Genomic DNA, 27,021 nt, shown 5'->3' on the forward strand with positions numbered 1-27,021 from the left:
CAGGGTGGGGGTGGGGGTTCCCAGCCTCTCTGTTTCTTAAAGTCACTCTTAGGGAGAGACAGCTCCTTGCCAGTCTTGGGGGAACCAGAGAACTCCCTGACCTGGGGGGCCTTAAATGAATCCAGAAGCCCAAAGGAAGCAACTATTAATAAGACCTTCAGAATCCCTGTGTGCTGGAAAGAATGGTCCTGTCCCTCAACTGGGCAAAATAACTTCTGTAAGGACAACTGCGATGCTGTCTTGGAAACGTCAAATGTCAAAATCTTCCCACAAAATGCATCTTCCCATTTTTCTGTTTTGGGGCCCCTGCTTTGCTGGTATCCCGAATCTGTGCTGGGTAAAGCAATCATCAATAGCTGGCATCGTGGACCTGGTAGTCACCTCCTGGCCAGGTGCAGTCCAGGCTTGGGACCCCAGACCCGGAACCCTCGAAGCCAGGAACCCTATAGAGCTGCAGCTGCACGGGGAACAGGATCTGGGAGGGACTTCCTGTTGTCCCTAATCCCAGTCTCCACTCTGCTCCCCCGCCCGCCTGGTGCAGGCTGCGGAGACTCCCTTCCCTGGGGAGGGGGTCCTGCTTCCTCCATCTCGGTAAGAAGGGGGTGCTGGGGAGGGCACCTGGATCCTGAGACCGGCACAGGTGATCAGCTTGCAGGAGGAGATGTGGTCAAAAGTGGAAGGCTTTGGGTTAGCAGGAGAGAAGGGGGCCAGGACCTGGGTGTGGGAAGAATGACATCGTCTGCGGGGACAGTGAGCAGGATGGACATGGCTGCAGCTGCAGGAGGGGCTCCTGAGAATGGGCAGGTTGATTCTGAATCCCAGCTGCGTCTGAGAGTCAGGCGGGGGCACAGTGGGCCCTGGATGCCTCTGGTTTTGCCGGGTGGGGCCCCACCAGCACCTGTTTTGTAGGATCTCTGCAGAACTTTGTGCTCCTGGTGACAGGAAATGCTGATTCTGATTTAGCCCAGCTTTCCCTGAGCCAGTTTCACTGCGATGCGGGCTCCTGCTTCAGCGACTTGCAAAAGGAGGAACCAAACACATCATAGAAAGTGAGACCGTTGGATCCGGTCTGGGAGACTTTATTTCTGACTGGGACCAGTGAGCTCTGGTCCTCCCAGGGATTTTCTGGGCACTGTGGAGGTGTCCAGCAAGCACTGCTGATTCCTTTCTGCTCTTCTAGGCTGCTGGCCAGAAGCTGGAGGGGGCTCGGCCAAAAAGAGGGAGGAACAACTCAGCTGTTCTTTCTAGCTCTGAAATAGAAAATGTCTGCAGATGGTGGAGGCATCCAGGCCACCCAGGACAAGGATCGAGCCCAGGAGGTACGGACAGGTCAGGTGAAGGAGGCTGTGGAAGGGCCTGGAATGGGTCTTCAAGGCAGGGGCAGGGCTGGTGGATGGGGGCATTGGGGGTGGGGGTTAAAAGAAGGTGGCAAGACGGAAATACCCTCCACCTGGAATTGACAGTGTAACTGTTTTGCTTTGCTCGGGGAATTTTGTAGTCGGTGGCCACATGGGATAGCAGGGGGGCTATGCAGGGGTCCTACCAGTGCATTTCTCTCTCAGAACAGTGCACGAAGCACACAGGGAGGCGTTAATCTACTTTCCAACTTCCCTCTACCTGGGACCACATCTCCTCATCTCTCTGGGTCTGAGCTTCCAGTTCTTTCTATGCTGGTGCCTCTGTGTGTGTGTGTGTGTGTATGTGTGTGTGTGTAATTACCACCTACAGGGGACCAGGGTCTCTGGGCTTGGAGTCAGAGGAGTATGAGTCAGCTGTAGGCCAGGTGTGTGACCTTGGGCAAGTCCCCTGGCCCATGGGAACCAGGTGTGTCATCTGTAAATGTGGATCATGTGCCTGCCGTTCCCACCTGTCTCATCAGGTCACTGGGAGGCTGGAAGGAGGTAATGGGCATGAGTCCTGTGGAGGCAGTTCATCAGCCCGGGACAGGTTATTATTGTAGCGTGTGAAACAAGAACACCTGTGACAACTAGAAGCTAAGTCAGAGAAACCTCTCAACTAGTACTGCCTGTGATTGTAAATAGAAATGCAAATCAAGTATAAGTTCTTGTTTTGATACCATGGAAGTACAAAGAATGGTTACCCCTGCTCAGATTCCCTTCCACAGTGACTTCTGTATGCCTTGAACGTGCCAATATTCTCTGCTGATGTTGGGTTCTGTCAAGTACACACAAGTACAGTGATAATTACCAGTGCTGCTGTGTTTATCCAGAACTTTCCTGAGCAGGCAGCTCTTTCTCACTCCTTATCTGTGTGAAACCTCATTACTGCTCTGGGCAGGTGGCAGAGCAGAGGCCTTCCGGAGGCTGCCCGGCTGGCTGGGGGGGGGGTCACAGGGTCTGGCCCTGGGGCACTCTGACTCTTGGTCTGGTTCTTTCCCTTCAACACCCAGCAGATGGGGGGTGGAGGAGTAGGTTTCAGTCCTGAGCAGAAGGCCGGCCAGGGCCCATAAGGCCTCCCCAGGGCCTCCCAGTGTGAGGAAAGTGACTTTCCCAGAGCTTTTGAGCTACATGACTGAGGGCTGCTGTCTGATCTCTGAGCCTGGCTGTATTAGTGTCCTGTGGCTGCCGTAAAAAGCTTCACTCACAGGGTGAAAACAACCAGAATTTACTCACAGTCCTGGAAGCTGAAGTCCAAAACCGAGGTGGTGGCAGGGCCACACTCTCTCCAGAGGCTCTCGGGGAAGATCCTTCCTCGCCTCTTCCAGCTTCTGGGGGCTCCTGGTATTGCTCGGCCTCATATCACCCCCTCCCTGCTTCCCGCTCTGGGTCTCTGTCCTCTCCTGCTCTTACAGGGACATAAGTCTAGTTAGAGTTTGGGCCCACTCTAAATCTGGGATGATCGATTACCTTTGTAGAGACCCTTTTCCCATATAAGGTCACACTTTGAGGCTCAGAGTGGACACGGACTTTAGGGGACACTGTTCAAGCCACTACACCTGGTTTTCTCATATACTAAAAACCAGCCGTCCACACTGCGTGGCCGGGTAAGGCTTGAGTTGAGAAGAGGTTCTGCCCTCAGGGCACCTTGCCCACCTGCACTGTGGCAGCGCCTGGAGGGGTCTCCCTCACTCGCACCCCCAACCGTCCTGGCTGGGCTGAGCAGGAGAGGACGAAGCAAGGCCAGTCCTTCATGCTGTGCCCCGCATCTGGGCGTCTGTCCTGCTGGGCCCCCAGGCACGCAGCTCTGGGTGTGCCTCCCCCTCCACCACTTACTGAGGGGCTGTTGTTTCCAGGTCCCCGGCCATGGGCATCCTTGTCAGGAAATGCTTTCTGGGTCAGAGGAGATGGTGCCTTTGGGAGCCACTTGGGAGTCACCGCACGTTAAGATGGAACCAGAAGAGCCGCACCCCGAGGGGGCATCGCAGGAGGACAGGGCCCGAGGTGCATGGGGCTGGGTGCCCCTAAGTCATGGCTCTAAGGAGAAAGCTCTCTTCCTGCCTGGTGGAGGTAGGAAGGGGCGTGGAGGGTGGAGGTTCAGGTGGGGTTGAGGGGCTCTGTACCTGGAGGGGTTGGGGTTGGCCTCCCACCCCGTGGCGGCCTCAGAGCTGTTTACACTCTCCTTGGATCGGGTTGGAGGTGGGGTTTGAGGCAGCAGGAGGAGCAGCAGACCAGCGGGACAACCTAGTCACCCTGAGGACGCCTCTCCTCTCGCAGCCCTCCCCTCCCCCCGGATCCCAGTGCTTTCCCGAGAGGGGAGGACCAGAGACCGGCAGATGGCCGCGGCACTCCTCACGGCCTGGTCCCAGGTGAGTGGCCCTTTCCCAGCCTCCACGTGGTGCTCAGCCCTTCCTGCATCTGCTGGCTCCGTGCATGAAGCCAGGACCCCACTGACCTTCCCACATGGAGCCGGAGCCTGTGGCTTGGGGCTCTCACTGCAGGGCCGCTTGAGTGGCCACCTGCGTGTTCTCTCCAGGCTTGGGCCCCATGGTTAGGCCTGGCCACGCTGGAGGAAAAGCAGAAGGAGGTAGAGACACGGGCTCCCTGACTGGGAACGGTCCCCTGCGTCTGAGCTGGGGTGGGGTCTGTGCACACCCTGAGCGTTAGCTGTGGTCCCTGAAAATACTGCTTGGCTCTCGCCCCCCACCTGCCTCAAGAAAGGCCATCCTTGGCTGGCTCTCCTGTGTCACCATCAGATGCGAGTGGCAGCCTCGCTTGAGACAGGTTGGGAGTCCAGGGCTCGAAACTTGTGTTGGTATCCTGATGTCCCTCCACTGTGTCCATGGCACATCCTGCAGAGTGGACATTTTGCGTTGTTCAGATGCCAGTGACCTTTGAGGACGTGGCTCTGTACCTCTCCCGAGAGGAGTGGGGACGGCTGGACCACGCGCAGCAGAACTTCTACCGGGACATCCTACAGAAGAGAAATGGGCTGTCCTTGGGTAAGAGCTCACCTGTTTGGGGATCTGGGGGTCAGAGACAGGGGGCCTGCCCTGCCATCCCCTCCCTCCTATCCTCACCCTGGTCCCCCTCATTGTCCACTAGACAGCACTGTTAAAGAACCTTCCCAGTGATGGAATGTTATGCATCTTGCTAGTACAGTAGCCACAAGCCAAACTGGCTGTTGCACACTTGAAATGTGGGTACCATGATTGAGTTTTTAAATTTTCCTTAATTTTTTTTTTTGAGAGACAGAGTCTCACTCTGTTGTGTGGGCTAGAGTGGTATGGCGTCAGCCTAGCCCACAGCAACCTCAAACTCCTGGGCTCAAGTGATCCTTCTGCCTCAGCCTCCCAAGTAGCTGGGACTACAGGCACACGCCACCAAGCCCGGCTAATTTTTTCTATATATTTTTAGTTGGCCAATTAATTTATTTCTATTTATAGTAGAGACGGGGTCTCGCTCTTGCTCAGGCTGGTTTCAAACTCCTGACTTTGAGCGATCCACCCGCCTCAGCCTCCCAGAGTGCTAGGATTACAGGCGTGAGCCACTGTGCCCGGCCTTCCTGACAGAATTTTATGAGGTCTTATGGAAAAATCAGAGTGTTCACTCATTCACTGTCATTCATTCAGCCAACACACAGCCATTTCATACCTGCTAGTGCAGGTGGAATCCCGGGAACTTGGCAATTCCATCCTATGGCTTCACTGGTGGTCCCGAGACCCCCACACCAGCCCACACCAGCCGCCCGCTCACTCCTTTAATTAGCTCAGGTTTGCTCACCACCCGTCAACATTCTCCAGGGCTCAGACCAACAAGTGCAGGCAAGTGCTGGGAGATCTGAGGGAACTTAGCATCCATTCACAGCCCTACTGCAGGCGTCATGGACGCCCCTAACCACCCGGTTGGTCCGGTGTGTTCCTTTCCTCCCTCGAGTCGTGGACGCCAGGGCCCCTCTGCCCTCTTACCGACTCTACCAAAATTCCCAGGCCCGTCAGCCCAGGACTTGGCAAATGGGGAGACTTCCTGGTCACCAGCGGCCCTGGTCCTCTTACCTCAGCCCCTCCCACTTGGCTTCCGTGCCCACTTCCCCGAGTCCTTCTCAAGTGTGTGTGCAGGATCGAGACCTTGGTCCTGTTTCTGACAGGGCTGGGCCCACCACTCCGGGGCTGTGGTGACGTAACGGCGTTGCCAGCCCCTGACCTGGCCCAGCTCCTCTCACTTGAACTTTGTTGCTGTTCAGAGAACCAGGAGACAGGCCCAGCTCAGCACGGGGAAGAGATGCTATGGCCTCTCCTCACTGACACGGGGACAGACCCTCTTGCCCACAGGAATTGGGCACGGAGTCCCGCTTTGCTTTACCCCACGTTTCCAGAGCCTCACTCCCGTCTTGCCCCATCCTTTTTTGGGGGATGGTATCTATGGCTGGGCAGCTCAGAAGGTTGGTGACAAGCACAGCATGTCTTTCCGGGCAGGGTTTCCCTTCACCAGGCCTTTCTGGGTCCCCCAAGTCCAGGGCAAGGGTGAGGCCTCGACCTCGAGCCAGCAGACAGGAGATGAGCAGGAGGAGAGAGGCATGAACACAGGTGAGGCGTGGGCACCTTGTTCTGGGGAAGTGAGGAGTGGGCGCTGTCATTCCCAGGTGCCCCTTGTGGATGTGGCCTTCTGTGTACTTTCTATGGGCGTGACACTGGCCCTTCCTGGGACAGGGCCACCAGACCCCATCCTCCATAGAGGGTGGCTCTTGCTTCCAGGAGTCTCCTTGGGCCGGTGACCTTTCTAGTCTCCCAGACTCCTGCCCCCACCTTGAGCTGGGCCTTCCCCACCCAACCGCCGTGTCCCTTAGGAAAGCTGCCCTCTGGCTAGAAATCCTCTTTTTCTCTCCAGGAGCCCCTGAGGTGGGGCAGGAGGAGCTGACCCCGCCTGTGGCAGCCCCTGGGGATGTGAAGCCCTTCAGAACCAGGGCAGGCCGGGCCCAGGGTGTCCTGCCGTGTGGGCAGCAAGCAGCTGGCGGCCAGAGCTCAGGGCCGGCGGGAGACGCTCGGCAGCCGGGTGCCCTGGAAGACGGGCAGCCGAATCCAGCCCTGCTGGACGCCAGTGCCCCGAAGCCCCAGGAGGGCCATGTCCCAGAGAAACCCAGTGAGGAGGAAAAGGGTACCCCAGAGAGTGGTGAGGAGGGCCTTGCTCCCGATGGCGACGTGGGCAAGAAGACGTACAAGTGCGAGCAGTGCGGCAAGGGCTTCAGCTGGCACTCGCACCTGGTGACGCACCGGCGCACGCACACGGGCGAGAAGCCCTACGCCTGCACGGACTGCGGCAAGCGCTTCGGCCGCAGCTCGCACCTCATCCAGCACCAGATCATCCACACGGGCGAGAAGCCCTACACCTGCCCCGCCTGCCGGAAGAGCTTCAGCCACCACTCGACGCTGATCCAGCACCAGCGCATCCACACGGGCGAGAAGCCCTACGTGTGCGACCGCTGCGCCAAGCGCTTCACCCGCCGCTCGGACCTGGTCACCCACCAGGGCACCCACACGGGCGCCAAGCCACACAAGTGCCCCATCTGCGGCAAGTGCTTCACGCAGAGCTCAGCGCTGGTCACCCACCAGCGCACGCACACGGGGGTCAAGCCTTACCCGTGCCCCGAGTGCGGCAAGTGCTTCAGCCAGCGCTCCAACCTCATCGCGCACAACCGCACGCACACGGGCGAGAAGCCCTACCACTGCCTCGACTGCGGCAAGAGCTTCAGCCACAGCTCGCACCTCACCGCCCACCAGCGCACGCACCGCGGTGTCCGGCCCTACGCCTGCCCGCTCTGCGGCAAGAGCTTCAGCCGGCGCTCCAACCTGCACCGGCACGAGAAGATCCACACCTCAGGGCCCAAGGCCCTGGCCATGCTGATGCTGGGGGCGGCGGCGGGGGCTCTGGCTGCACCCCCACCTGCCCCCACCTAGGAGGCCGGGAGAGAGGGACCAGGGCACCCAGGAACGCTGGGACTCCCGGAAGAGTGGAGGCCCCCGGGGAGGAGCCAGAGGGTGTGGGAAAGGAGCGGGAGGATCAGGCATGGGGTGGGGCATGGCGATGTGGGAGGGGCGAGGGCGAGGAGGGGCAGGCTCTCTAGCTGCACATTAAAGGCCTTGGACTTGCAAGTGCTGGCCTACAGCTCTGTCTTATGGGGCCATGGCGCTCCACCCCCTCCACTAAGCATGCTAGTGGTGGTGGTGGGGGCTCCGGGCCAACCTTGTGTCCTCATTCAGGCATCCTTGAGTCACTGCTTCAGACTTGGACAACCCCAGCTGTGACCTGGCTTGGGGTCCCTTTTGCCTATAAATTGACACACAGGCTGGGCGTGGTGGCTCACACCTGTAATCCTAGCACTTTGGGAGGCCGAGGCAGGAGGATGACTTGAGCTCAGGAGTCTAAGACCAGCCTGATCAAGAGTTAGACCCCATCTCTCCTAAAAATAGAAAAATTAGCCGGGCCTCAGGGAGCACGCCTATAGTCCCAGCTACTCTGGAGGCTGAGGCAGGATTGTTTGAGCCCAGGAGTTTGAGGCTGCAGTGGGCTATGATGATGCCATAGCACTCTAACCTGGGGTGACCAAGACTGTCTCAAAATAAATACATACAAACATACATACATGCATGCAAAGGCTTCTAAGTACAGAGGTTTCCAAGCCTGAAGCCACCCACTTCTGAAATTGTGGACCCATGGACAGGCTGTCTGCTGCTGCTGTCACTGTCCCAAGGGCATTGCCCACTGAGTTCTTCCCTTCAGGAGCCCAGAGTCAGGCAGAGCCCGCTTGGGAACGCATGCTCAGTGCTTCCTCAAGTGCTGGTGGCTGAGTTTTGTGATTGGCCTTTCCCCACTTGCTTCCATTGGGGCCTCCCTGTGATCCATCAAGGATCCTCGCTTACCAGGGACCACTTTCCCTCTTGGTCCATTATGCAGCTGCTGCCACCTGTCTCTGCTACTTCTCACCCCCTTGACCTCTTGGTCTATGTCCTTTATAATTTGCCCAGCTGTTTGACTCCTGGTCTTCCCCTGGCTTTTAACCTCTGTAGCTTCCATGTCCCCTTCTCTACTTTTCCTCTGGGGGGAGGGAATGGACTGAGCCTATTATCCTATATTTGTGGCTCAGTTCCCAAGAGAACTTTCAGCTTTGACACCAACTGACCATGAGCAAGTCTGTATCAGGCCACAGAGACCCACCTGTTTCCACGGTTATGGAACCACCAGGGTGGCTGCAGCTTTCCTTGGCTCCCAGCTCCTAAGGGACACAGTGGCTTGAACAGGACAGTGGATCAAAGAAGAGTAATGTTAGCTGCCAGTTGTTGAGCAGCTGCTCTGCCAGGCCTGGGGCCAAGCACTGCCTCTCCTCTGCACAACTATGAATGGACATTATTATTCCAGGTTTATAGATGAGGAAACTGTGGCAGAGAGAGAAATCCAATAACGTGCCCAAAGTCGTACAAGTAGAGAGCTGGAATCTGGGGTTCAGATACAGGTCTGGGTTTTTTTGTGTGTGGGGTCTCACTATGTCACCCAGGCTTGAGTATAGTAGCTATTCACAGGTACAGTCTTGGGGCACTGCAGCCTCGAATTCCTGGGCTCAAGTGATCCTCCTGGCTTGGCTTCCCAAATAGCTGGGACTATAGGTTTGTTCCACTGTGCCTGACTAGGTCTGGTATTTTATCCTGTAAGGAAGACCTGTTTCCACGCACCCCAACAGCTATTTACTAATACATGATATTATGAGGCAGGGCTGTCTAAAAAGAGTGGAACAGCCAATGGTCTTGACCTTCAGGGACATTGGGCTCAGCTGGAGTTGGTGTGGTGGGGCATGTAATCAGTTGGACACCAGGAAGCTGCTGACTGGTGTGAGTCAAGGCGGGGCTTGGTGGTATCTGACAGGTCTCAGTGGGATCTAGGGTTGGGTCGCTGGCAGGGCTGGTTGAATTACATGGTTATTTCTCAAAGGCCAGAAAAAAGTCAGTTCCCTTCCTTCAGCTTGTCTTCATGGTTCCAATCACTCAGCCCGAAATGGGATTTCCCTGCTTGCCTCAGTGTGAGGGGCTGATGGGGACTCCCACTTGTAAGGCAGGGTTACTCTCAAGGAGATTGTTTTCTAATTAAGGAGCGAGGTGGGAAGGAGACTTGTTAAAATGACACTGGAAGCTGTCATCACTTGGCAAGACAGCTTAGCATACTCACTTGCACAGTGGATATTGCTTGCTTTGATTTCAGTCCCTTATGATGCATAGACAGTGCGTCAGAGACCAGGTATCAGAGTTTGAACCATTCAGAGGTCTGTTGAGTGATCCAGGAGTCTTTAAAGACTCCACTCGTGCCTCTAGGGAGCTCAGAGATCACAGTATCCAGGATAAATGTTCCCCTTTCATGGCAGAGGGGGACGTGGTTCCAAGGCCCCTGGGATGGTGCCTGCAGAGCGCCCTACTCTGCAGACACTCCCTGGGGCTCTGTCCGCTTCTCCCTCTAGTGATCCATCGAGAGGCCACCATTCCTGGACAGATCTCGCAAAAATATTTTAAGAGTGGAACTTAGTTTGGGAAATATTTGACCAGAGCAACTAAGACTGAGGGGTTGGGACTGTCATGGAAGGGCCTTGAATGCCAGGCCAAAGGTGCTCACTGAGAGGCTGGAGGGGAGGAAGCCAGAGAAGGGTCTTGGTGTCTCTCTGGGCAGAGGGTGAGGAGGCTTAGACGTCTGCCCGGCTTCTGCTCACTCTTCCATCCCAGCTCCTCGGCCACTAGAGAAGCTGGCCTGACTGGATTATCGCGGACCTGCGCTCCCGCGTGGACGGTGAGGGTAAGGGCGGACGGGACAGTATTTCCACCTTGGTCTCCCACTCCCTTCCTTGCGGCCTGCGCGGGGTCCCTGCTGGCTAGGCCCTGGGTCCTTGCTGTAGGCGCTCAGGGACCAGCACTCCGTGCCAGGGTCTCCAGGGTCCAAGCTCCAGCAGCTCAGGCCCACCGCCCGCAGGACCACGTCCGGAAGTCCCACCCCCGCTGCTGTTAGCCAATCAACTGTCGGGGGCAGAGCAAGGGGCGGTCCAAGAAGAACTGACCAATCGTGGCTGACGGTCGTGTCTGGCGCGGCCCTTCCTCTTCTACGCCTCAGGCGGCACGGTTGCCCGGGCAACTGTTCCGGGCCCCTGGCTTTGAAACTTTCCCTTTTCCCTTGTTCCGGGAGTTCTTTGCTGAAGGAACCAAAGACCAGGAGGCTGGACTCCAGGCTTCGATGCCGTCCTCCGAGCCTTCAGAGGCGGCTCCCCCGCGCCACTGCCTTCCCGGGCCTGCCATCGAGATGCCGAGCCTCCTGCAGTCCTAGAGAGCGTGGGGAGGGAGGGCCAGGGCCACTTCCGGCCTCGAGCGGCCACTGTGGCGACGGGGAAGTCCTGGCCCCTACCCCAGAGCTCGGCGGGACCCGGGCACCTCCCGCCGGCGCTGTAGCACTTTCTGAGTTCCGGAGCAGTGGCTGGCGATGCTGCCAGGGGAGAGCCAGGCTTGGCTGCGGCCACAGCCGTCGGAGAGCAGCCAGGAAAGAGACGGAGGTCCTCTTCACTGGCAGCTGGAGAAACTGAGGCGGGCCGTGCAAAGAGGGGCGTGGCTCTGGGTGATGCGTGAGGGGCCAGAGGGCCAGGAAACGTTAACAGTAGGGGCTTGGCTGCGTTCACCCATTCATTTTCCAAGTAAGAAACAAATGCCTGCGTTCCAGGTCCTTTGCTAAATGTTGACGAATAAGCGACGAAAATGCCTACCAAGATCCTTGCCCTCACTAACTTCCAGTCTATTTAGGGAGATTAACAAACAGATAAATGACACCTGCATTAATTTCAAGTAGTGACAAATGCCAGAAAGAAAGAACTAGCTGAAGCCTTAGAGGATGATAGGAACTTCACTGTCAGGGAAGGCCCTCTCCAAGGAGGGGACATTGAAGCTGAGACTTTAAGCTGAGGAGAAGCCTCCACAAGGATTTACAGGAAGAACTTTTCAAGTAAAGGCAACAGGATGAATAAAGGGCCTGTCATGAGGAGAAGATTAACGAAGATTAACAAGAGCTGAAATGACATCCCTGTTTGGGGAAGGGGGAGAGGAGTCAGGAGATGAGGCTAAAGAGGTGGGACTATGGGGGCAAGAGTAAGCAGGAGACTTGTTGGGCGCAGTGGCCTGAGGCTTCTCCTTGGTGTCCTGTGAAGGGTGGAGAATGGGGAGGTCATGGAGATATTCGAACTTCCCTCATACTTATGCTTCTCTGTCAGCTTGTGACCTGTGGCCAGGCAGGTTTTCTGGCAGCACTCAATGGCTCGCACCTCAGTTCCTCCTAGAACACACCAGTTTTTCTGTTCTCAGGTAACAAAGCTCCAGGCTGGCCATGAAGATGAATACAAACCTCACCAGTAGAGCAACAACAGCTTTTCAAGGATTCAGATGATCCTCTCATTAATGCTTTTCTCAAAGACTTAAGGAAAGAACTGCCTTCTGATAAAAGATAGTTGGAGGTGGGGTGGGTATACATCTGACATACAATACACACCCTCAGTATTTCTATCTCCCTAAGTTTGTGGGTTTCTTCTTTCCCGTCATGCCAATTGCACTTCTGGCATCTCAACCTCATTAACTGAAGGCTGCCACTGAGTCCAAATTTCAGCAAAGAAATGGACTAAACTGTTAAAGCCACCTGTAGCTGTACAAGTTAACATTAAATTTGAAGTTTCTAGTAAGCACCCATTATCAATGAATTTATTCTGACCTTTTTTAAATATTCTGTCCTCTTTGGTATGCTATCCTTGGAATCTACTCTCACACTTGTGCCCCAGGTTTCTGCTAGTATATATTAGCAGTCTTGAATTCTTTTGGTGTATAAGCTGTTTCCTCCTGGATCATAGTACATATCCTTCCCTTTGGAGCATATTGAGATTTGATCTTAGTTATGAGTCTTTTGGCAACACAGGGTGGTTAGGGGGGACCTTGAGAATGGGTGGGTATCCCCTTTCATGGCACCTGCCCTAAGTGAGGTTATCCTGGGTTTTCAAGCAGAGGAAGGCTAGCAGATACTGAGGGCAAACTACTTCCACGGGTAAGGGAGGCTCAGAGTGACTTGAGGAATGAAGGCCGTCAGTTTCATCTGGTTCCAACCAGATGTCCCCACCCATTTCAGGGTTTTTTTTTTTTTTTTTTGAGACAGGATCTCACCATGTCACCCAGGCCAGAGTGCCGTGGCATCATCACAGCTCATGCAATCTTCCTGCCTCAGCCTCCTGAGTAGCTGGGACTACTGCTTGCCACTATGCCCAGGGTTGTAGCTGGCATTGTTATGCAGCAACCTGTTAAATTTTGTTTGATTCTCAGCAATATTATCACTGTGCCTACAAGAAATAAAAGCTTCTTCTAGGCTGTCATGAAAGTTCTCTGGTCCTCAGACTATGAATGGAGCTGAGTTAAGGAACTTGGGTTTGTCATTTTCTCACTGTAAATGCTTAAGTGCACTAAAAATAATGTATCACATACCATGGCCATATATCATCATTACTAACATAATGATCAGGTGCAGCAGGCTCTTGCTCCCTCAAAGCGTGCGCTTTAGTTGGCACGTCATCATAATCCACCACTGCTGATAGCTTGATTAATTGTGATATTATTGTGCATGCTATGGATAACTAGCATCCTGTGTTGGTTAATTTTATGTTCAAATTTGGACCAAGGGATGCTCAGTTAGCTGTTAAATGTTATTTCTGGGTGTGTCTGTGAGGGTGTTTCTGGAAGAGATTAACATTTGAATTGGCAGAGTGAGTAAAGCAGGTGGCCCTCTCCAGACTGGGAGGGCAGCATCCAATCCATTACAGACTAGAACGGAACAAAAGGGCAGAAGAAGGTTGAACTCCCTCTGGGCCTGATTGCTTTAACTGGGGCATTGATCTTCTCCTGCTCTTGGTGATATTGGTTCTCAGGCCTTCAGACTTGGACTGGAAACTACACCATTGGCTCTCTGCTCTCAGGCCTTAAAACTACACCACTGGCCTTCCCGGGCTTCCAGCTTGCAGATAGCAGGTCATGGGACTTCTTGCCTTTCATAATCATGTGAGGCAATGCCTTATTTTTTGTATATAGATAGAGATATTTAGAGATATATGAAGATAGATAGGTACATAGATACAGAACCAATAGGAGATATATAGATACATGGAGAAATACATGTTGGTATATACAGACCTATCTCCATATCTATCTATCTTTCCTATTGGTTCTGTTTCTCTTGAGAACTCTAACAATATACATACATTCCATTTCCCATTGGCAACTAGCTCTGTCTGCACTCCAGTCCAAAGGCATGACCAAACCAGTCTCCAGAGCCCTTCTTTGTGCATCTATCTCCTGAGACCATTCCTTGTACTAATTCTGTATCAGGCAGGGTCTATTCGGGAGAGAAGAAGTGCAGAGTAATTTGAACAGGGAAAGTTTGATATTACTAACTATAAAGCAGGTGGCATTAACATGGACTTGGCTAGAAAGAAATAAAGCCAAATCTGAATAATACAGCCACAGCAGACTGCAGCAGCCGTACCCTTAGGGCTGAGCACTCCAGCAAGAGGTTTCCCTGCCCCCTGGGCTTAAATCCAGACTTTGGTTCACTAAATGGCAGAGAAGTGGCTGTGCCACCACATGGGAAGAACTTGCTGGAAATTAGCCCTTAAATGTGGAAGGTGTCTTATCAGAGACACTCTGCTACTACACTCCTGAAGGGGCTTGTGGGGAGGCTGCCACGTGCTGCAGGCGCCAGGCGCTGCAGAAGTGCACACTGCGGGAGCCTGTTAGAGGAGCTACCTGTGCTGTATGAGCAGGGTGCTGGGGAAGCCCTGTGGGCTGCAGAAGCCAAATTCAGAAGCCACCAGCCCTGCAAGAGCTGGGGCTGGAAAAGGCTTGAGTGCTTCTGAAGCCTGCAGAGCAAACACCAGAACCAGGAAGGGAAACCACCCTCCTGCAATGCCTCTCCAGTGCCCTCTACTGGCAAAGCTTAGCACCGTGCCAGTTGGCAAAGGAAAAACTAAAGGGCCAGATCCATTTTCCTGGAGCAGTCAATGTGTAATAAATCTGGAGTTGGGATGTAATCAGTCAATAACCGGCGCAGGTTTATGTTACTGTTCCTGTCTAGCGGGCTACCAACAGTTCCATATAACAACCCTTACCAGGAACTGACACTTCAAGCACCATTGAAAGTGCTGGCTCTGACCAATAGGATACTCCTGTTGGCCAGAGTCTATAAAAAAAAATAAAAAAAAAAAAAAAAAAAAGAAAGTGCTGGGTCATATGGCCCATGCAGCAGAGCAGCTAATCCAAAACCAGAACATATTTAATCATTTGGCAAAAGGGTCACTCAAGCATTTCTACAGGGAGGTCTGTGTGGGGAAGAACTGAGGTGTTCTGCCAATAGCCCAGTCAATGACCCACTTCCAAGTGGATCCTCCAGCACCAGATGAACTGGGGTCCCTGCTGACACTAAGTATGCAGCATCGTGAAAGATCCTGAGGCAGAAATACCCATCTTAGCAGCTCCCAAATGTCTAATTCACAAAATAACACATTTTTATTGTTGTTTTAAACCAGTAAGATTTGGGGTCATTTGTTATACAGCAATAGACAACTAATACATGGATGACTTGTATTCTTTTGTGTTTCTGTGGCACTTGAATCATAAATACAAGCTCTTCATTAAAAAAGTATGTCCTCTTAAAAGTTTTGTTAACCTTGGCCAGGCCAGGTGGCTCAAGCCTGTAATCCTAGCACTCTGGGAGGCCGAGGTGGGTGGATTGCTCAAGGTCAGGAGTTCAAAACCAGCCTGAACAAGAGTGAGACCCCGTCTCTACTATAAATAGAAATAAATTAATTGGCCAACTAATATATAAAAAGACAAAATTAGCCGAGCATGGTGGCACATGCCTGTAGTCACAGGTATTCGGGAGGCTGAGGCAGTAGGATTGCTTGAGCCCAGGAGTTTGAGGTTGCTGTGAGCTAGGCTGACACCATGGCACTCACTCTAGCCTAGGCAACAAAGCGAGACTCTGTCTCAAAAAAAAATGTTTTGCTAACCTTTAGTGTATGTTAGAAGCAATTTATATCATTGAGGATCTAATTTAAGAAAATTCCAACATGTATCTGCCACATACCAGCCTTTTAGACTCAGTGACAAATGAAAAATGGCTCTTATGGATGAAAATCAAAGTTCTTTTCTTTTTGAGACAGAGTCTCGCTTTGTTGCCCAAGCTAGAGTGAGTGCCATGGTGTCAGCCTAGCTCACAGCAACCTCAATCTCCTGGGCTCAAGCAATGCTGCTGCCTCAGCCTCCCGAGTAGCTGGGACTACAGGTATGTGCCACCATGCCCGGCTAATTTTTTTCTATATATATCTTAGTTGGCCAATTAATTTCTTTCTATTTATAGTAGAGATGAGGTCTCACTCTTCTTGCTCAGGCTGGTTTTGAACTCCTGAGCTCAAGCAATCCGCCCGCCTCGGCCTCCCAGAATGCTAGGATTACAGGTGTGAGCCACCATGCCCAGCTGAAAACCAAAGTTCTTATGAGTTGATAAGACAGCTTTCAGTCTGCCCTCAGGGCTGAAATTTTAAATATTCAATGTTAGAGGTTACAAACTGAACCATGCAGTTTGAAAAGGTCCAGAGTAGACTTACAGTAGGCTGAATAATAACCCCAAATCAGGTCCTAACCTCTGGAACCTGACAATATTACTTGATTTGGAAAAGGAGTGTTTGTAGCAGATTGGAAAGATGTGATTTGAAGATGGAGAAAGGGGGCACAAGCCAAGGAATGCAGGCAGACTTTAGAAGCTGAAAAATACAAGAAAATGAATTCTCCCTCAAAGCTTCCAGAAAGAGTGAGTCCTGTTGACACCTTGAATTTAGCAGTGAAATTGATTTCAGACTTCTGAGCTCCAGAATCGTAAGATAATAAATTTGGGTTGTTTTAAGCAACTGAATTTGTGGTCTCTGTCACAGTAGTAGTTGGTAACTGATACACTTGGCCAAAACCAACCCACTTAAAAATAGCAAATTACCATTAACAGGTTACACTAGGTAAAATATTTATTTTTTATCAATTACATGATTAAAACCATAAAAACACTCATGTAGCCAATGATCATGTAATATTTACAGTTCTCTCATTATAACAAAGAAAACCAATGAAAGCAAAAAAGGGACATTTTTGTAAAGATACAGATTGTCTTCATGAAACATGTGGGTCTGAGGCAGGACTTAGGACCAGGGAGCTGTTTCAGTGTCCCTCTGTTTCTCCTGCTGGTTCCCTCAGATGACTCCTATCTTTCCCTGTCTAGGCACATTCTTATTCACTGATCTTGTGCCTAGAAAACAGGAGGAAACACATCCTCTGCCAGTTTATGGGTCTGTATGCTACTGCCATATGGAAAAATGACTGCAATCTTCCCTAGTCCCAGTTCTAGGGTAAGAAGAGTTCTTGGACGCAGTCTGGGTCCAACAACCACCTCGTTCCCCCAAACCAGTTGGTTTGCTGGGAGCAGATTCATGGGATGCAAACTCAGCAGTCTTCTCCCCTGGGAGGACAGAGTGAGCAGCGGAGGGGTTCACAAAGCCTGGGTAGGCACTCCCAGAGAACACGACAGCTTGTGTTTGTCCACTCAAATATCCTTCACACACTTGCATTCCGGGAACATCAAATTTCCACGGAAGAATTTGCAGAAGACAGCAAATCAACTCACCTGGTCCTCCGAGGCTTCCCCTAGGGCAGATCCTTTTTGCACACGAGAGTAACGGAGTGTCCCTGCCCTTAGCTTTGGTTATCCAGGAGGTTTTGGAGGCAATGGCTTGAGCAGCAGATGTGATTGCACAGCTCTGTGCACCAAGTGTGTGGAACACACTCTAGAGGAGACCAAGAGCCCCCAGCCAAGCAGGCAGCACCCACGTGGAACTCAGGGAGTCTCCCCAAAATGGCAGGCACTGGGCAGTGTTGCAGCCTGTGTTTCTCCAACTATGGTCCTTGGCAGTGGAGGGCTGGCTATAAAAGTCCATTTTGGAGCTTTGGGACTTTGAAGGACATGGCCAAGTGAGCAGATCTCAGGCACCTGCTGCATCAGAGCAGCCACTGCTATGGGCTTCCTACATGTAGGGCTTCTGCTTAAGAATCTTGGACTAAGAGGTTCTGTTGCTTCAAAGCACTAAGGCCAACCATTGCCCTGAGTAAACACTCTGAATAAACTCCAGCCAGCACATCTACACAGGCAGAATGAGGCCAACGAGGCAGCACCGAAGAAGTGGGTAAGTCTGGGGCCCATGTGGGTAGCAGCAAAATCTGGGGACCTTTGGAGACTCTACCACATAGGCTAACTCCTATTCCCAGCTCTTCTGTTCCAAAGCCTGCCACAGAAGCACAGGCAGGGTGGTCGTGTCACCTGCCACGTGGGCCCAATATTCAGGGTTTGACTCAGAACCTTCTGTGGTGGCAACAGCAGACAGAACGGGCACATTGGGTTGGGTCTGGTGCCAACCTGGTCTGACCATGCTCTCACAGGCTTTTCAGTGCAAGCAAAAGAACATTGGCAAGTACATTTCAGAGGACGCAGGTTCCTCCATAGAAGTTTTTTTTTTTTTTTTTTGAGACAGAGTCTCACTCTGTTGCCTGGGCTAGAGTGCCGTGGTGTCAGCCTGGCTCACAACAACCTCAGCCTCCTGGGATCATGCAATCCTTCTGCCTCAGCCTCCCAAGTAGCTGGGACTACAGGCATCCGCCACCATGCCCGGCTAATTTTGTCTGTGTATTTTTAGTTGGCTAATTAATTTCTCTTTATTTTTAGTAGAGACAGGCTTTTGCTCTTGCTCAGGCTGGTTTTTTTTTTTTTGAGACAGAGTCTCGCTTTGTTGCCCAGGCTAGAGTGAGTGCCGTGGCGTCAGCCTAGCTCACAGCAACCTCAAACTCCTGGGCTCGAGCAATCCTCCTGCCTCAGCCTCCCGAATACCTGGGACTACAGGCATGCGCCACCATGCCCGGCTAATTTTTTATATATATATCAGTTGGCCAATTAATTTATTTCTATTTATAGTAGAGACGGGGTCTGGCTCTTGCTCAGGCTGGTTTTGAACTCCTGACCTTGAGCAATCCGCCCGCCTCGGCCTCCCAAGAGCTAGGATTACAGGCGTGAGCCACCGCACCTGGCCTCAGGCTGGTTTTGAACTCCTGACCTTGAGTGATCCTCCTGCCTCTGCCTCCCAGAGGGCTAGGATTACAGGCGTGAGCCACCATGCCTGGCCGCAGAACAGTTTTTGTTTTAATAAAACTCCCTATTAAAAAATTATCACCCGGCCGGGCGCGGTGGCTCACGCCTGTAATCCTAGCACTCTGGGAGGCCGAGGTGGGCGGATTGCTCGAGGTCAGGAGTTCAAAACCAGCCTGAGCAAGACCCCGTCTCTACCAAAATATAGAAAGAAATTAATTGACTAACTAAAAATATATATACAAAAAAAAAATTAGCCGGGCATGGTGGCGCATGCCTGTAGTCCCAGCTACTAGGGAGGCTGAGGCAGTAGGATTGCTGAGCCCAGGAGATTGAGGTTGCTGTGAGCCAGGCTGACGCCACGGCACTCACTCTAGCCTGGGCAAGAAAGTGAGACTCTGTCTCAAAAAAAATAAAATAAAATAAAAAAAATAAAAATAAAAAATTATCACCCAAGTAATAATCTTCACTGAAGGATACTACTGCCACCTACTGACTGTAACCATGCTAAGTGCTATGCCTTCACTTGACTGGTGTCATTCCCTTTCATCTTTGCAAAAACCCTTCAAGGTATTATTATCCCCATTTTACAAAAGAGACAGAACTCAGAGAGGCTGTCACCTCACAGGAGCTCAGATGTTTGTTTATTTATCTGAGACTGGGTCTCACTCTGTGTGCCAGCCACTGGGCTAAGTTATCTACATGCACTCTCCCATTTAATCCTTTTTTAAAACTAAAAAATTTTTTTCTTAGAGATAGGGTCTTGCTTTATCACTCAGGCTGGAGTACAGTGGCACAATCATAGTTCACTGCAGCCTTGAACTCCTAGGCTCAAGTGATCCTCTTGCCTGGACCTCTCAAAGTGCTGGAATTATATATAGGCGTGAGCCACCACACCAGTTCATTTAATCTTTATAACAACCCTATGAGGTAGTGAATCATTTAGGATTTGGTTTGACTACTGCAACAGAAAAAACCTCGTGGCAGCATCTGGAAGTGGGCTGAAGGCAAGTGGGTGAGGTAGAGCCAGTTTGGACACCCTACTCCACAGAGTGACCAGGGACCCAGGCTCCTCTAGCCACTTCACCACCATGAAAGTGCCATTTTGCAATCCCAAAACAAGGAATAAGATTTAACCGCACATGCTGACTTCAAAATTGCAATCAAACGGGAATACTATGTACAACTCTATGTTAACAAATTTGAAAGTTGCAAATGAAAGGGATGATTTCCTAGAAAATATAAGCTATCAAAACTTATTGAAGAAGACATAGAAATTCTGACTAGCCAATATTCCATAGAAGGAATTATACAAATAAATATCTATTTTTGGCCGGGTGTGGTGGCTCACGCCTGTAATCCTAGCACTCTGGGAGGCCAAGGCAGGCTTCGGCCCACCTGGGATTGCTCAAGGTCAGGAGTTCGAAACCAGCCTGAGCAAGAGCGAGACCCCGTCTCTACTATAAATAGAAAGAAATTAATTGGCCAACTAATATATAGAGAAAAAACTAGCTGGGCATGGTGGCGCATGCCTGTAGTCCCAGCTACTTGGGAGGCTGAGGCAGGATTGCTTGAGCCCAGGAGATTTCGGTTGTTGCTGTGAGCTACGCTGACACCATGGCACTCACTCTAGCCTGGGCAATAAAGTGAGACTCTGTCTCAAAAAAAAAAACAAAAAAAATCTATTTTTAAGGAAAAAAGAAAAATTCTTAGTAGCCAGTGGTGTTAGGGTATAGAGACTCAAAGTAAAAGTGGCTTAAACACAGCAGGTGTCTATTTCTGCCTCATACAACTGTCTGGGTATAAATCCAGAGCTATTCTGGGGGCTCCAGCATCATCACGCAGGCAGAATGAGGCCAACGAGGCAACACTGAAGAAGTGGGTTAAGTCTGGGGGCCATGTGGGTAGCAGCAAAACTTGGGTGCCTCTGGAGACTCTACCACATAGGCTAACTCCTATTCCCAGCTCTTCTGTTCCAAGGCCTGCCACAGAAGCACAGGCAGGGTGGTCGTGTCACCTGCTTGGTAACTGTATATCAGCCACATGGGCCCAATATTCAGGGTTTGCCCCAGAACCTTCTGTGGTGGCAGCAGCAGAATGGGCACATCAGGTTGGGTCCCGATAAGATTGGAGGAACCCAGGCACCTCCCATCTTATTGCTCTGACAGCTCTAGAGTGTTACCATCATCTGCGTGGTCCACGCCACCATGTCCACATTCCTGCTAGTAGTCGGAGAAAAGAGAACAGGAGGATGTGAGCCATCCTTTTATGGTAAGATGTATACATCTCTTATGCTGACATCTCATTAGCCCCAATTTATTAGGTTATTAAGTATGAAATGTCCAATTCCCTTAAATACAAAGTTGGACACTTGATATCCATGGATAAGTAAAAATTTTGCGTTATTTTCAAATATGAGTTCTGTTCTGGAACCAATGCAGCACAGACAGCTTGAAATATCAACAAAGTGTTTGGGAAGGATGTGACTAAGGAATGCACAGTATGTTGATGGTTTGAGAAGTTCTGTTCCAGTGATTTGAAAATAAGCCATGTGGGTGACCTGAGAGCAAGGTGGATAAAGGGGAGCTGAAAGCAGTAGTGGAAGTGAAACTATCTCAAGCCATACACGAATTAGCAGCACGTTTGACATTACTATTCCAACAATATTGGACCATTTGAAACAAATGGGCAAGGTAAAGAAGCTGGATAGATGTAATTGAGTTCCGCATGAATTAAATGAGCATCAGAAGAGACATCATCTCGAAGCTTGCCTTTCTTTGCTGTAACAACATAAAGGTGAACCATTTCTACTCTTTTTTTTTTACATGTAATGAAAAATTTTTTTTTTTTTTTGGAGACAGAGTCTCACTTTGTTGCCCAGGCTAGAGTGAGTGCCGTGGCATCAGCCTAGCTCACAACAACCTCAATCTCCTGGGCTCAAGTGATCCTCCTGCCTCTGCCTCTCAAGTAGTGGGGACTACAGGCATGCGCCACCATGTCTGGCTAATTTTTTCTACATATATTAGTTGGCCAATTAATTTCTTTCTATTTATAGTCGAGATGGGGTCTCGCTCTTGCTCAGGCTGGTTTCAAACTCCTGACCTCGAGCAATCCTCCTGCCTCGGCCTCCCTGAGTGCTAGGATTACAGGCGTGAGCCACCGAGCCCGGCCGGAAATTTTTTTTTTTTTTGACAATTGTAAGCATTCGGCACAACGGTTGGATAAAGATGAAGTACCAAAACTGAATTTCATTAAAAAAAGCTAATGGTGTCTGTTTGGTGGTCCAGCGCTGGTATTATCCACTACAGCTTCATGAAACCTGATCAGTTGATTACAGGGATGTCTACTGCAACCAACAGGATGAAATGATGAGGATGCTTGTGATTAGGCAGCCGAGATTGGTCAACAGAGACAGACCAATCCTCTTGCAAGACAATGCTCCATTACATGTCACACAAACAACGTTGCTCAAACTACAGAGGATTTGGAACCTCTTTATCTTCCACCATATTTACCAGACCCTGCACCAACTGACTACCACTTCCATCCAGGCATTGGACCACTTCTTGCAAGGAAAAATCTTGCTCTCCATGCTTCTTCGCTGCTGGCATAAGCAAGCTACTGTTAAGCTGGAAAAATTCTGTAGACAATTTAGGCACATATTTTGATTAATTGTACTGCTTCTTGTTTGAGATATAATAAACTACACTTTTGATTCGAAATCGGACATTTCACTTTTTATTCTCATTTTTTTTTCTTTTGAGATGGAGTCTCATTCTGTCACCTGGGCTAGAGTGCCATCGTGTCAGTCTAGCTCACAGCAATCTCAAACTCCTGGGTTCAAGCGATTCTCCTGCCTCAGCCTCCCAGAGTACTAGGATTACAGGCATGAGTCACCACCCAGCCTTGAAATCAGACATTGCATATTTAATGAAATATGAATTACATGGCCATAGTTGCAGGACAGACTGGGGGATATACTCTTTATTCTGAATGGCCATGTACTCATCAAAACTCTTGTCATAGAATGGGAAACTGATATTGGAGAATAACGAGTAGTCTTCCTGCTGCAAATGAGAACAGATGGAACTTCCTTGCCTATGAACATGGACCAACCGTAGATACTTAATGGCAAATCTTTTTTTTTTTTTTTTGAGACAGAGTCTCACTCTGTTGCTCAGGCTAGAGTGCCATGGCTTCAGCCTAGCTCACAGTGACCTCAAATTCCTGGGCTCGAGTGATCCTCTGCCTCAGCCTCCCAAGTAGCTGGGACTATAGGCATGTGGCACCATGTCTGGCTAATTTTTTCTATATATTTTTTAGTTGGCCAATTAATTTCTTTCTATTTTTAGTAGAGATGGGGTCTCGCTCTTGCTCAGGCTGGTTTCGAACTCCTGACCTTGAGCGATCTGCCCGCCTTGGATTCCTAGAGTGCTAGGATTGCAGGCGTGAGCCACTGCGCCCAGCTTAATGGCAAATCATTAAAAACATTTTCATTAACTTAAGATCCCGGACAGTGATGTCTGCTGTCCTCATTTTTTTTTTGAGACAGAGTCTCGCTTTGTTGCCTAGGCTAGAGTGAGTGCCATGGAGTCAGCCTAGCTCACAGCAACCTCAAACTCCTGGGCTCAAGCGATCCTGCTGCCTCAGCCTCCCGAGTAGCTGGGACTACAGGCATGCGCCACCATGCCCAGCTAATTTTTTTTTTTATATATATATATATATTAGTTGGCCAATTAATTTCTTTCTATTTATAGTAGAGACGGGGTCTTGCTCTTGCTCAGGCTGGTTTCGAACTCCTGACCTCGAGCAATCCGCCTACCTCTGCCTCCCAGAGAGCTAGGATTACAGGCGTGAGCCACCGCACCCGTCTTGTCCTCAGTTTTTAATACTGTTTTGAGAGTTCTGTACAATGCTATAAGACTAAGAAAAGAATGAGTATAAATCCTGGAGAAAAAAATTTTACTTTTTTCATTGTTTATAGATTATATATACTAACTACAAAAAAGTAAACTAAAAAACCACCAGAGGGAATAAGTGTAATTTCAATATGGTGGTCGATTTTAACAAAATTGTATACAAATAATTTACCTATCCTAGAATGCCTAGTAGAAAATATGGTAAGTGTGGCAGTTATTAATCTATTGTCCCCCAGCCTGAAATACACCCTTTTCATCCTGCTTTGTGATGATGAGCTGGATCACAGTCCCGGCCTTTTGGCTAAGATCCAAAGAGTGATCTCCTCTAGGTCCTGTGGACACATCTTTGCAAGCCAACGTGATGCTAGCCTTTGCCAGTAGAGAGCGATGTCGGGTCACAGCTGAGAAAAGGCCTTTCTTCTTCCCTGGTGTTCCACTGGGCAAGGTAGAGGCAAGGGGAGGGAGCCTGGTGGCCGCCAATTCCGCAGCTCCCACTGCCTCTGGAGTTTTCTCTATCAGCCAGTCCTGTCGTGGCAGCCACTCCCTTTTCCAAAAGGTCTCAATCTCTGCCTGGCACTGAAAGGGGAGGAGCCCCTTTGAGCTTCTAAGTTTATCCCTCAAAAACACATGAGTTGCTTTCTGTGGTTGCTATTTCTGTAACTTTGAAAGACCTTTTTTACTCGAGTTAGTAGTTAACCATCTTGGACAACTTAACAATTCTTTATATCAAATTTTCTGTTCAAATTATTGCTATGATTTTTATCTCCTGATCAGAGCGAATGATACTACAGGGAAATATTCGCAACCACAAATTACAACTGCCTTGGAACAAACTGGAAAGATGCAGAACCTACATTAAAAGAAAAGAAAAAACTACAGAATTTTACTGAGGTATACAGGAGTTAAATTACATATTTTTGCAAAACGTATTGTAAAAATGTCAATTCTTTCCAATATTAACCTATATATTAACAAAAATTTCAATAAAAATGTCAATGGCATATGTTTTGGAATTTGATAAAATTATTTTGCAATTAATGAGGAAAAATATGCTAGTCGAGAATATCAAAACATATTATAAAACTAATGGAACACAGAAACCAATGAAATATACCTGGAAATTGAGAAAAACTCATCTATGATAGTATTTATTTATTTAGAATTCATTTTTTAAGTTTTATTCTTGATTCACATAGTATTTGTACATAGTATAAGGTACAATGTGATGTGTAATAGATGCATAAATTGTGTAATGATTAAATCAGGGTAACTAGCATATCCATCACCTTGAACATTTATCATTTGTGTTGTGAACACTCAAAAAATTCTCTCTTCCAGCTATTTTGAAATATACATTATTGTTAACTATAGTCACCCTACTGTATAATAGAATTTAGATATGAAATATGAAAGAGCAGCCAAGAAAGGATGGAATGACAGTTGTGAAACTGCTTAATCTGGCTCCAACTGGGGGACAAATTCATTTTATACTTCTTTCATTTCATCAAAATAAATTCCAGATGGGGTAATATTTAAATTAAAAAAGTTGAAAGCCAGGTAGCTCTCAAAGCCATTCTTAGCCTGACTTCAATGGAAGAAACCATATAAGAAGGAGAGCTTTACTTAATATTTAAAACTTCTGTATTGGATCCTGGCTTGGTGGCTCATGCCTGTAATCCTAGACTTTCAGAGGCCCAAGCAGGAGGACTGCTTGAAGCCAGGAGTTTGAGATTAGCCTGGGCAACATAGAGAGACACACCCATTTCTACAAAAATAAAAAAAAAATCAGCCAGGTACAGTGGTATGCACTTGGAGTCCCAGCTACTCAAAAGGCTGAAGCAGGAGGATCCCTTAAGCCCGGGAGTTTGAAGATGCAGCGAGCTATGATGACACCACTGCACTTTTAGCCCAGGAAACAGAGTGAGCTCCTGTCTCAACAACAAACAAACAAAAAACATTTCTGTATTGGAATAAAAACCAATATCCAAACACATGATTGGTATCAAAAGACAAATTAAACATGAGAAAATATTTGTACCATATTTTAAAGGGTAAATCAAGTTATTCAACAAACTTATTGACTTATTCTTGAAAAGAGAAATAGAAGAGAGGGAAAAAACCAAATACAGTACTTACTGAATATCAGGCTATGCACATATATCCTTGATATATAAAATCTAATACCTTAAGAATATACCAATAGAAAAACCAGGAAATAACAATAGGTAATTCACAAAAGGACAAATAGAAATAGCCAATAATAACTGAAAAATAGAAAGCACATTAAGCTTCCCTAGAAATCGTAGAATGAGAAATGCACTTAGCTCAGTGCCTGACATGTAAACACTCTACAAATGGTACCATTATGATTTTGACGTTTAATATCCATTACTGTGAAACATATGGGGAAGGTACATCAAGCTGTTTCCCAACAAAACTGGGCTGACTTCAACAACCACTGGATGCTGTAAATGTGGAAAATTTGGGGAATAGAGGAAGGCAAACATTTGATTCTCAAATGGAAGTGCAAAGTGTTACATTTTTTCTGGAGGATAGTTTGGAAATATATACACAAAGTACATATGGCAATTCCATTTCTAGTTTTTCTCAAGGAAATGTTCAAGCAAATGCACAAAAGTGTATGTAGAAGCCTATCTACAAGTACAGAAAAATAGAAACAATCTAAATGTCCAAGGGTAGGGGACTTTAAATAAAATATGGAAACTTTGGCCGGGCGCAGTAGCTCACGCCTGTAATCCTAGCACTCTGGGAGGCCGAGGCAGGCGGACTGCTCGAGGTCAGGAGTTCGAAACCAGCCTGAGCAAGAGCAAGACCCTGTCTCTACTATAAATAGAAAGAAATTAATTGGCCAACTAATATATATAGAAAAACTTAGCCAGGCATGGCGCATGCCTATAGTCCCAGCAACTCGGGAGGCTGAGGCAGGAGGATTGCTTGAGCCCAGGAGTTTGAGGCTGCTGTGAGCTAGGCTGACACCACGACACTCACTCTATCTAACCTGGGCAACAAAGCAAGACTCTGTCTCAAAAAAAAAAAAAAAAAAAAAGGGAACTTTCATTCTATGAAATAATATGCAACTTACAAAACTGATGAATTTTATTTATACACAGATGGAAAGACAGCCCTGATTTACTACTGAGTCAACAGAACATTAATTATAGAGTGATTATTGATTCATATTCTAAATATATTCATAGACATAGAACTGTAAAAACAGACTATTGTGGCCGGGCACGGTGGCTCACGCCTGTAATCCTAGCACTCTGGGAGGCCGAGGCAGGAGGATTGCTTGAGGTCAGGAGTTTGAAACCAGCTTGAGCAAGAGCAAGACCCTGTCTCTACTATAAATAGAAAAAAATTAATTGGCCAACTAATATATATAGAAAAAATTAGCCAGGCATGGTGGC

General features: G+C 49.2%; 1 protein-coding gene and 1 long non-coding RNA gene across 4 annotated transcripts in view; one reads left to right on the plus strand and one right to left on the minus strand.

Annotated features, from left to right (window-relative positions):
• The window catches only part of LOC109729579 (uncharacterized), a 29,829-nt gene that overhangs the window by 1,415 nt on the left and 1,393 nt on the right, over positions 1-27,021 (minus strand). The window contains exons 2-3 of the long non-coding RNA XR_012913470.1: positions 4,105-4,371; positions 3,234-3,454 (exon numbers count right to left, since the gene is read on the minus strand). This is a non-coding gene — a long non-coding RNA (uncharacterized LOC109729579). The remainder of the gene's footprint in view (positions 1-3,233; positions 3,455-4,104; positions 4,372-27,021) is intronic.
• On the plus strand, positions 39-10,477 carry ZNF205 (zinc finger protein 205). Of its 3 annotated transcripts, none has more exons than XM_012743780.3 (7): positions 39-591; positions 1,181-1,329; positions 3,254-3,467; positions 3,675-3,766; positions 4,279-4,399; positions 5,873-5,983; positions 6,285-7,471. In XM_012743780.3, exons 2-7 carry the CDS (start codon positions 1,273-1,275, stop codon positions 7,349-7,351), a joined length of 1,662 nt encoding a protein of 553 aa, XP_012599234.2. In that variant the 5' UTR covers positions 39-591; positions 1,181-1,272; the 3' UTR covers positions 7,352-7,471. The 3 variants fall into 3 exon arrangements, with proteins under 3 accessions (XP_012599234.2, XP_012599228.2, XP_012599231.2); XM_012743774.3 differs by having other exon boundaries at positions 42-1,049; positions 1,181-1,319; positions 6,285-10,477; XM_012743777.3 differs by having other exon boundaries at positions 42-591; positions 1,181-1,319; positions 6,285-10,476.

The sequence above is a fragment of the Microcebus murinus genome, chromosome 19 (assembly GCF_040939455.1).
Source record: "Microcebus murinus isolate Inina chromosome 19, M.murinus_Inina_mat1.0, whole genome shotgun sequence".
Classification (NCBI taxonomy): domain Eukaryota; kingdom Metazoa; phylum Chordata; class Mammalia; order Primates; family Cheirogaleidae; genus Microcebus; species Microcebus murinus.

What these genes read in the sequence shown, in the direction of transcription:
- ZNF205 (XM_012743780.3), top strand. Translation starts at nt 1,273, where the DNA reads ATGGTGGAGGCATCCAGGCCACCCAGGACAAGGATCGAGCCCAGGAGG. An exon ending in TCTCTTCCTGCCTGGTGGAG is followed by an intron (nt 3,468 to 3,674) that starts GTAGGAAGGGGC and finishes CTCCTCTCGCAG; the next exon opens with CCCTCCCCTCCCCCCGGATC. An exon ending in TCCTCACGGCCTGGTCCCAG is followed by an intron (nt 3,767 to 4,278) that starts GTGAGTGGCCCT and finishes TGCGTTGTTCAG; the next exon opens with ATGCCAGTGACCTTTGAGGA.